General features: G+C 54.8%; 2 protein-coding genes across 2 annotated transcripts; both read left to right on the top strand.

Annotated features, from left to right (window-relative positions):
* Positions 1 to 133: 133 nt before the first annotated feature.
* Positions 134 to 2,180, top strand: TMT1A (thiol methyltransferase 1A). Its single transcript, XM_036400024.1, has 2 exons — positions 134 to 893; positions 1,411 to 2,180. The coding sequence occupies exons 1-2, from the start codon at positions 381 to 383 to the stop codon at positions 1,645 to 1,647; spliced, it is 750 nt and encodes a 249-aa protein (XP_036255917.1). The 5' UTR covers positions 134 to 380; the 3' UTR covers positions 1,648 to 2,180.
* A 740-nt stretch (positions 2,181 to 2,920) lies between these two features.
* On the top strand, positions 2,921 to 10,185 carry TMPRSS12 (transmembrane serine protease 12). The gene is given in 6 exon segments (XM_054517745.1): positions 2,921 to 2,942; positions 2,945 to 3,013; positions 3,986 to 4,184; positions 6,890 to 7,161; positions 8,178 to 8,320; positions 9,940 to 10,185. Coding segments are annotated over 6 exon segments (951 nt in total).
* Positions 10,186 to 10,785: the final 600 nt, after the last annotated feature.

Raw genomic sequence — 10,785 nt, 5'->3', positions numbered from 1 at the left:
CCCTGACAAAATTCCTGCAGAGATCCTGAGCTCAGCTGAGGGCAGCACAGGCTGCTTTAAGAGACGCGACTGCACCCGGAACTGAAGGAGGGCACTTGCAGAACTTTGCCTGGGGTTACACACCAAGTTGTGCTGCCCAGCTTGGGAACAAACTGGCAGCTCCTCCCTGGACTCTGGTCATTGCTTGGCTGCACCTGCACTCTTCAGTCCTCGCCTGTGACCGGACTGAGAAATCAGCTGGAGAAAAGCATCCACCAGAGCAACCCAAGCAGCTGAATGTACTCTGAGAGGACACAAATGCAGCTCTGACTGGGCTCCCGGAGCTCTGCCACACAGGAGAAGCAGTTCTGCTCTGCACAGATCCTCTGCCCACGCTGAAAATGCCAGAGGCCACTGCAAGCGCCCTCCTGCTCCGTGCTGGCCTGGCACTGCTGGCCTGGCCCGTCTACCTGCTGTCCTTCCTGGGCATCTGGGAGCCTTTCTGCAGGAAGGTCTTCTTTCCCTTCTTCTTAGAAAAGATTTCTGGAGCTCACGACAAGAAATCAAAGAAGTACAAGCAGGAGCTGTTCCGCAATCTGCCTGACTTCAGGGGCCCCTCCGGGGAGCTGCGCCTGCTGGAGATCGGCACCGGCAGCGGCTCCAACTTCCAGTTCTACCCAGCGGGCGGCTGCAGAGTCACTTGCACCGACATCAACCCCAACTTCCAGGAGGGCCTCTCCAGAAACATGAAGAAGAACCAGCACCTCCACTACGAGCAGTTCCTGGTGGCTGCGGGAGAGGACCTGCGGCAGGTGCCCAGCGGCTCGGTGGATGCCGTGGTTTGCACCCTGGTGCTCTGCTCCGTGCACAGCGTCAGCAGCACCCTGAGGGAAGTGCTCCGAGTGCTCCGGCCGGTGAGTACCTGCAAAGAGCCTGGCACTCCCCTTAACTTCTGCTCTAGAGGTACCGTGAGCAAGGAAAGGGGAAAAAAAACCCAAACCAACCAAAAAAACATTAAAAAAAAACATTTAAAAAACCCCAAAACAAAACGGACAAACAATAAACAAGTGAAAAAGAGTTGGTTCGAGCTTAAAACAGACTTTCAGCCTTTAAAGCAGCATTTTCATAGAACCATGGAATGGTTTGGGTTGAGAGGGACCTTAAAGATCATTTAATTCCAAAAAAACGGTCATGCTAGCAACTAATTGAAACAAAACCACAACAAACTATTGCTAGAATAAAAGAGGGATCAAATAAGTCAGTCCTTTGTGCTTTTTGAATGGGCATTTTGAATCTCTGGACGTTTTCCTTCTTTCATTAACTCCAGCTAACGGAGGGAAGGGAAAAAGGAAAGGGAAAAGGGAAGGGAGGGGGAGTGGGAGCCGCTTGGTGTGACCCCCACACCGCTGTAAGAAGACTCTGTGTTCCCAGGGAGGAGCTTTCTACTTCTTGGAGCACGTGGCCGCTGAGCATTCCAGCTGGACGTATTTTTGGCAGCAAGTCTGTTACCCGACTTGGAAACTTGTCTTTGCTGGATGCTGCCTCACGAGAGAGCTGTGGAAGAATCTGGAAGAGGCAAAGTTCTCCGAGCTGAAGATACAACACATCAGCGTGGCGATACCCTGGATGCCCATCGAGCCGCACATCGTGGGGTACGGGGTGAAGTAACCCCTGTCCTGCCCCCCTGTCCCCCAAAATTCCTCATCGTGACCCACACACCCTGCCCGGCACAGACTCCTCCACACGTGCCCATATCAGTAACACAGCGAAGGACTTGAACCAGAAACCAAACTGTCAGGTGAGAAGAGAGGGTCAGTTTCCTGAGTGTCTCTGAATCACACCATCAACAAAGCTGGAAAAGCCCTTTTGGATCACAGTCCAACGGTAACTCAGCACCAGCACGGTGTTCACCACTAAACCACGTCCCCAAGTGCCACACCCACGGTTTTTGAACACTTCCAGGGATGGGCACTCCACCACTGCCCCGCGGCAGCCTGTGCCAGGGCCTGACAGCTCTTTCCATGAAGAAATCTTTCCTCTTATCTAATTAAACCTCCCCTGGTATACCTTGAGGCTGTTTCCTTCCTGAAGCCCTGGCACTGCTGACCCTGCCTTGCTAGAGCCCAGGGCAGCCAGGGAGGATCCCAGGACAACAAAAACCAGCCTGGGAAGCAGAAAATAAATGTATTAATGGAAGGGGACTGCTGTCTGTGCCTGGTTGACTCCGGGACAGGATCCTTCAGGTGCTCCCCAGCTGGCATGTCACCGGGGCTCCATCGCACCTGCTGCCCCCTCCCCACGCTGCCTCACGGCTGCTGCACCTGATGGAACCTGAACCTCCAAACCTGACCCCTGGCCCAGCTGAGGGTGAGACCCTTGATCCTTGGCCCAGGTGAGGGTGAGACCCCTGAACCCCCCTGAACCTTGGCCCAGTGAGGGTGAGACCCCTGAACCTTGGCCCAGCTGAGGGTGGGACCCTTGACCCTTGACTCAGGGCTGAAAACCTTGACTCTTTGCAGAGATGAAGCTGAGCCCCCTGACCCTGTGCCCAGGTGAAGCTGAGCCCCCTGTCCCTCTGCCCAGGTAAAGTTTTGCCCCTTGACCCTCTGCCCAGCTGAAGCTGAGCCCCCTGACCCTGTGCCCAGGTGAAGTTTATCCCCCTCACCCTGTGCCCAGGTGAAGGCGAACCCCCTGACCCATTGCCCGGCTGAGGGCTCCGTGCCAGCGGCCGCTGAGGCCAGGCCGGCCCCTCCCGCCCCTCACCGGCTCCTCCGTCCGCGCTCCCGCGCCGTCCCCGCCGCCCCAACGGCCCGGTGCCGGTGCCGGTGCCGGTGGCGGTGCCGGTGCGGTGCCGGTGGCGGTGCCGACGCCGGCCGTTCCCCGCGGGGATCCCCGCGGGGCTCCCCTCAGGCCCCGCAGCCATCTTCGGCCCTCGCCGGCGATGCGGCGGGCGCGGCCCGCGCTGCGCTGCTGCTGCTGCTGCTGCTCGCGGGGCCTCTGCCCGCGGGGGCGGCCCCCACAGACCCTGCGGACGGTACCGGGACCCGGCGGGGCCGGGCCGGGGCGGAGGGGTCGGGGAAAGGGGCAGCGAGCGGGGAAGAGCCTGAGCGGAGCGGGGCGAGGTGGGGTGGAAGAGTCTCTGGTTTATACAGAGATCTGGTGAATTCCGCAAAGCAGCGGCAACCGAGCGCACCTAACCGCAAATCTGTACACCAGAAATACACCTTAGTCAGATAAATACACTGTGTTTCACATGGGCTGAGAAAGCACTGGGATCTCCAGACACCGGGATCTGTGAGGCAGCGTGTCCTGTGGAACAGAGAGCCCGAGAATGGTTTTGGCTGGAAGGGGGGGACCTTACAGACCACCCAGTGCCATCCCTGCCATGGCAGGGTCACCTTCCACTGTCCCAGTGCTCCAAGCCCCGTCCAGCCTGGCCTCAAACACTGCCAGGGATCCATGGCAGCTGCAGCTTCTTTGGGCACCCTGTGCCAGGGCCTGCCCACCCTCACAGGGAGAAATTTCTTCCCAATATCCCTCTAACCTTCCCTCTGGCAGTTGTCCCTTGTCCTGGCACTCCATGCCCATTTATGTGGTCTCTCTCCATTTCTCCTGCAGCTCCTTCAGGCACTGGAAGGCCACAGTTAAGTCAGCCCCAAGCTTTTTTCCTCCAGGATGAACAATCCCAATTCTCCCAGCCTTTCCTCACAGCAGATCTGCTCCATCCCTCTAAACAACCTGCTGGCCTCATCTCCAACAGGTCCATGTCCTTCCTGTGCTGTGGTGATGCTAGAGATTTAAAAATCCTAACTCAAATTTAAAAAAAAACCAAAAAAACATCAGCAACAAAAAAGACCCACCAAAACCCCCAAACACCCAACCAAACAAAACCCCCGAGACAACAGAAAAAAAAGACCAACCCATAAACCCAGAGCACCCGCAAACACTGCCCCAAAAGCTGAGCTTTGCCCTCCAGGCTCTCTAAGGAGCCCATTGTATTTTGCAGAGTGTCAGCAGCAGCTGGCGGTGGCCCGGAGCGTGGCGTCCTGGATCGTGGGGGGCCACGAGGCCCCGGAGGGCGCGTGGCCGTGGGTGGTGAGCCTGCAGGTGCTGCGCGGCGGCGTCCGCTTCATGCACCTGTGCGGCGGCGTCCTGCTGAGCCGGAGAGCCGTGCTGACCGCCGGCCACTGCGTGGATGGCAGGACGTACGTACTGGGTGACCCCCGGGCACCACGGCTGAACCCCCTGGGTACCACGGCTGAACCCCCGGGCACCACGGCTGAACCCCCTGGGCACCACGGCTGAACCCCTGGGCACACGGCTGAACCCCCTGGACACCACAGCTGAGCCCCCTGGGCACCATGGCTGAAACCCTCTGGGTACCATGGCTGAAACCCCTGGGCACCACGGCTGAGCCCCCTGGGCACCACGGCTGAACCCTCTGGGTACCATGGCTGAGCCCCCTGGGTACCATGGCTGAACCCCTGGGCACCACGGCTGAACCCTCTGGGTACCATGGTTGAACCCCCTGGGCACCACGGCTGAGCCCCCTGGGACCCCATGACACCATGGCTGAACCCCTGGGTACCACGGCTGAACCCTCTGGGCACCACGGCTGAGCCCCCTGGGCACCATGGCTGAACCCCCTGGGCACCATGGCTGAGCCCTGGGTACCACGGCTGAACACCCTGGGTACCATGGCTGAGCCCCCTGGACACCACAGCTGAGCCCTGGGTACCATGGCTGAACCCCTGGGCACCATGGCTGAACACCCTGGGTACCACGGCTGAGACCCCTGGGTACCATGGCTGAACCCCCTGGGCACCATGGCTGAGCCCCCTGGGCACCATGGCTGAACCCCCTGGGCACCCAGCTGAATCCGCTGGGTACCATGGCTGAACCCCTGGGCACCATGGCTGAACCCCCTGGGTACCATGGCTGAGCCCCTGGGTACCACAGCTGAGCCCCTGGGCACCCCAGCTGAGCCCCCTGGACACCAAGTCTGAACCCCCTGGGCACCCCAGCTGAGCCCCCTGGGCACCACGGCTGAAACCCCTGGGCACCATGGCGAAACCCCTGGGCACCATGGCTGAACCCCCCTGGGTACCATGGCTGAACCCCCTGGGCACCACACTGAACTGAGCCCCTGGGCACCCCAGCTGAGCCCCCTGGGCACCATGGCCGAGCCCCCTGGATGGGGGGAAGGAGGCCGAGGGCACCCGAGTTGTGTCCCAGGGTGGCCAAAGGAGCAGAGCAGGGATCGTCCCCCTGGGCTGGGCACTGTGAGGCCGCTCCAGTGCTGTGTCCAGTTCTCCCCTCACAGCAAGGAAGGCATTGAGGGATGGAGCACATCCAGAACTAGGAAAAGGGCTGGGGAAGGGGCTGGAGCACTGCTGAAAAGATCTCCAAGACCTTCAAGTCCAACCTCTGCCTGATCCCCCCTTGTCACCAGGCCACAGCACTGACCCTCTCCCATGCCAGGTTCTCTGGGAAGGTTTTCCCCTTCCCCAGCCCACTCCCCCAAAGTAGTCTGGGTTGCTTTGCTCCACAGATCTCTGATTTTTCTGGTTAATGGAGTTTTCTTAACCACGAAACCTCACCACAAATTGTTGTGATATTTAGATTACAAACACTCCAATTCATCAGTTTTAACACAATTTCCCTTTTTTTTTTTTTTTTTTTTTGTTGATCAGAACCAACAGTTTGGCACTTAAGAGTTTTTTTTGACAATGTGGTAATAACTCCTCAGAACAGATTTTTAACTGCACTTACAGCAACTCTGGAGCATTTCAGCTCCCAGCACTGGTCTCTTTCCCAGCCTTTACCACAGTTGCACAATCTGCATCTGTCAACATTGACTGTTGACTCAACCATGACCTGGGGGAAAGTGAACTGTAAAAATCTGCAAAACTTGAAATGTTGTCCTTTATCAGGACTTCATTACATCAACTCCTTGTTTGCGTTTAACAAACATTTATTTGCAATATAATTTCTCTTTAAATTATCAATTTAATTTTTGCCTTAATTTTGGAGGCTAATTTAAATTTTATAGCACTTCCCAGGCCAAATTCAAAGCTCATTTAATAAAGTTCTACCCCTATTTATAAATTTAATATTAACTAGATAGTTATTGTTTTACTTCTAGATAATGGATTTCTGAGGTCTAGGTGGAAGTAGAGTCTTTATGAGCATTGTAGGGGATAAGCCTCCTTCCTTTATCCAAAATATAACCATGTTTTCAGCTTTTTCAGACTATTATCTCCTGGTGGCCTCTGCTGAGATGGGCTGGGGGGGAAAAATCTGGGTTTCAGCTTAAATCCTTAATCTGAATTTTCCTTCACAGCCATAACCACTAATAGCAAAGGGAGCGTTCACGTGGGCAGAGTGGTAACGAGGCAAATTTGTTCTGGGAAATATTTACTAAGGAATTTTCAATGTGTATTTCTAAAGGTGCATAAGCAAAAGGAGACAGGGATAGAGGGGATAATGGAAAAAATTTCTCCCTGTGAGGAAGGCCCTGGTATAGGGTGCCCAGAGAAGCTGGGATCCCTGGAAGTGTCCAAGGCAAGGCTGGACAGGGCTTGGAGCAGCCTGGGACAGTGGAAGGTGTCCCTGCCATGGCAGGGGTGGGATGAGATGAGCTTTGAGGTGCCTCCAATCCAACCCCTTCCTGGATCCCAGGGCTCTGTGAAAACAAACTGTGAAACTGATGTCAAACCCACCTGAATTCTCATCCTAAAGATGAGCTTCCTGGATCCCAGGGCTCTATGAAAACAAACTCAAACCCACCTGAATCACCTTAAAGATGAGCTTTAAGGTGCCTCCATCCAACCCAAGCCCTTCCTGGATCCCAGGGCTCTATGAAAACAAACGGTGAAACCGATGTCCAACGCTGTGAATTCTCTGGCAGGGACCCGTGTTCCTGGCGGGCTGTTCTGGGCGTGCACAACCTGCAGAAGCACAGCCGCCACACGGCGAGGAGGAGGATCAGGAGGATCCTGGTGCACTCCGAGTTCAAGAGGGAAACCTTTGAGAACGACGTGGCGGTGTTCGAGCTGAGGTCGGCGGTGCGCTACAGCCTCTTCATCCAGCCCGTGTGCCTGGCCCCGGCTGCCCTGGTGCAGCCCCTGGAGAACAGCTCCGACTGCTACATCAGCGGCTGGGGACGCACCACCGAGAAGGGTACGGGGCTCTGCCTCTGCTGAACCCTCCTGTTAAATCCCGGGTTTATAAACTCTCCTTGCGCTCGGACCTTAGAGGCCTTTCCCGACCTTTCAAGGGGGAATGGCTCCAAACTGAAAGAGGACAGGTTCAGATTAGATCTTGGGAAGAAATTCCTCCCTGTGAGGGTGGGGAGGCCCTGCCACAGATTGCCCAGTTCAGCTGTGGCTGGCCCTGGATCCCTGTAAGTGCCCAGGGTCAGGCTGGATGGGGCTTGGAGTAACCTGGGATAGTGGAAGGTGTCCCTGCCCATGGCAGGGGGGTGGAACTGGATGATTTTTAAAGTTCCTCCCAACCCAAACCATTCTGTGATTCTCAGTGGATTTGCACAGGTTATGGTCTCCTCACACAATGTCATTTAACTCTGCAGTGAGGATCTGCTCTCAGGAGTTTTCCATCACAAGCAGGTTAGACTCACACAGCTGTAACCACAGGGATAGATTTCCCAGCCTTTCTTCCAAGTATAACATGAAAAAAAAGGAAAATAAACTCACCCCATTCGTGGTGCAGGTCAGCGTGGGCTGCTGGAAACAGCTATTATATTGAAAAGCAACAATTCTGATGCCACACGTTGTGAACTGAGGGGTTCCCATGGGATTTATGAATGACTACACCCCTCCAATTCTCTTTACTCCCACTGGGCACAAATTCAATGCCAGTTGGTGTGTGGGAGTTTTGGGGTCAGCTGAGATTTATGAGCCTGTTTGGTAAGTCACCTCTGACATTTTGAGCAAGGCATGTATATTATCACTGATGCTTCTTCTGAGGAAGAATTGCAAAATCTACATCCAACCCAAGTCTTCAAACCTTTAACCCACTCAAATTCCAATCCATTGGCAACAGGCAGGGTCTGTGTCATATCCATGTCTAAACATGTCCAGGAACACACCTAGGCTGGCAAAACAAAAAAACCCCCACAGTAAAATTGCTACACACCCCAGCATATTTCACCTTTCCGAATTCTGTCTCCTTTCAAGGTAAAATCTCACCTGTGCTAAAAGAAGCCCATGTGGGAATCCTCCCTCCCAGCCTGTGCAACAGCTCTGCAGGCTACGCAGGGCTCATGAACGACAAAGCTCTCTGCGCCGGGGCCTGGGCTGGAGGCACCGACACCTGCCAGGTGAGAGGGGAGTGGTGCCACATGTGCCAGGTGAGAGGGGAGTGCTGCCACACCTGCCAGGTGAGAGGGGAGTGGTGCCACCCTGCCAGGTGAGAGGGGAGTGGTGCCACCCCTGCCAGGTGAGAGGGGAGTGCTGCCACCCTGCCAGGTGAGAGGGGAGTGGTGCCACATGTGCCAGGTGAGAGGGGAGTGGTGCCACATGTGCCAGGTGAGAGGGGAGTGGTGCCACACCTGCCAGGTGAGAGGGGAGTGGTGCCACATGTGCCAGGTGAGAGGGGAGTGGTGCCACATGTGCCAGGTGAGAGGGGACAGGGTGCCACCCTGCCAGGTGAGAGGGGACAGGGTGCCACCTGCCAGGTGAGAGGGGAGTGCTGCCCCCCTGCCAGCTGAGAGGGGAGTGGTGCCACACCTGCCAGCTGAGAGGGGACGTGGTGCCACACCTGCCTCAGTGGAACTCCCAAGCCAGAGGCTCAGCAGCATCGTGATTTGTAGCATGATTAATTAAAACAGCAGAAATACTAACTGGAAAACATGTCAAATGCAAAGGAAGCATCATAAAAGGGTTGGGACAGTGATTACAAAGTCAAAACGTACACAAAGAATTTGGTGATATTGGAAAGATGACAGGGATAGGTGAACAAAGAGGAAAGATAAAGAAGGTGGCATATTTATGCCATAAAGGTGTCAGTAAATTTTAAATGAGACGAAACACTGGACACTGTACCATACAGTGTGTGTGAAAATCATGGATGTCTCACCTGTTCTTATGCTGGGGAGCAGCACTGGACACAGATAAGGCTCAGGGATGTGGTTCAGGGATAGGGCTCTAGGAAGTGGCTCAGGGATGTGGCATGACTTTTGTTCAAATTCTGAGCAATCACCACCTCCTTCTCGGAAAAGCCAATTCTCAGGTCCAAAGCACTGGCAGAAGCTGCAGCACCAGCTGGGACACAGAGACATTACTAATGAAACCCCATAACGTATCCTAAGTGCTTTGTCTGACACACTTGCTGCCTCTCTCAGCAGTTTTCCCTGAGCAGGTGACACGGCCAAGACACTGGATGTGTGTTCCTTCCTGGGTCTCTTGGAGCTCCCACACCGTGTGGACAAATTCCCCCATTAAGTGAGGAGTGGAGGTTTAGGTTTAGGCATGAAAAGGTGCAGAGAGAATCTGAGTTAAAAGATACTCAGATTACCTTTAACTCAGCTAACAGAAGCAGTGCAGGCCTGGGGCTCTGGTCAGTGCAGTCTTGACCAGAATCAGGAGGAATTTCTCCATGGAAAGGGTGGTCAGGCATTGCTCAGGAAGGTGGTGGTCCCATCCCTGGAGGTGTCCAAGGAACAGCTGGACATGGGTGACAAGCACTCTGGTCTGGTGACAAGATGGGGATCAGGTTACACTCGATGGTCTTGGGGGCCTTTCCAACCTCAGGGATGCTGATTCTGTCTTCCAGCAACACCAAATTGACCTCGAATTGCCCACGTGCTACCGTCATTGTGCCTGTCCAGTTCACTGAGCTGCTTAAAATCCATCTAAAAAGCCAGACCGATTAGTGCCCGAGGTGTTTCCTGGAAGGAAACCCTCACCTGCTGCTGCTTTTTGTGGTGTTCCTTTGTAGGGCGACAGCGGGGGCCCCCTGGTGTGCTACCACCCTGACACCGACAAGTTCTACCTGGTGGGCATCGCCAGCTTCGGGGTGGGCTGCGGCCGCCCCCGCTACCCCGGCATCTACGTGCGCCTGTCTCAGTACAGGAAATGGATAAAAGCCAAACTCCTGGTGACGAACGAGGCTTGGAGCCCCCAGAGCAGCACACTCACCCTCCTCCTGGCCCTGGTGCACGCAGTGCTGGCGCAGGCTCTGTAGAGGGGAACGCAGCGCGTGGAGCTCCGTCCTGCCTGGGAAAGCGTGGGGACACCGGCTCCCTCCTGACTGACAATAAATCCAAGAGCCAAAGGATGTGCACTTACTTTTTAGGAGTCACGTCTGCCATTGTATTTTTTGTTTCCTGCCTCTGATATCCACACTGACAGGAGAGGAAACAGTAACAGCCTCGGCACTAATGAGGAAAATTGAATATAGAAATGTTATCGACTGGAAACGCTTTCCTCCCACCCTATTTCTGTGCTTTTGCAGCCATCGGAGGGTTAAATACACTCAGTGACGCCACCGGGGTCTGGGGAGGGCAGATGCTCCCTCTGCCGGGTAAAAACCAGCAGAGCACACTAAGCTTTTAATTAACCATTTAATTAACAAAAACCTTACCTGTGGCTCAGTTTATTGAAAACTAAGAAGGTAAAAACCCTGCAGGAAGGTAAAAGCTGTTCTGCACTCATGATTTTTAGCACTGGCAGGTGTGTACAAGTACCATTTAATCCACTAAAATTGACTATTATTTATTCCTGGCTGTCATATGACTTGAACCCACACAGGTATTCCCACCTGGTCACCACCACTGCAGCTTAA

This window comes from Molothrus ater, chromosome 30 (assembly GCF_012460135.2).
Source record: "Molothrus ater isolate BHLD 08-10-18 breed brown headed cowbird chromosome 30, BPBGC_Mater_1.1, whole genome shotgun sequence".
Lineage (NCBI taxonomy): Eukaryota > Metazoa > Chordata > Aves > Passeriformes > Icteridae > Molothrus > Molothrus ater.
This window is presented reverse-complemented; position numbering and strand designations above follow the sequence as displayed.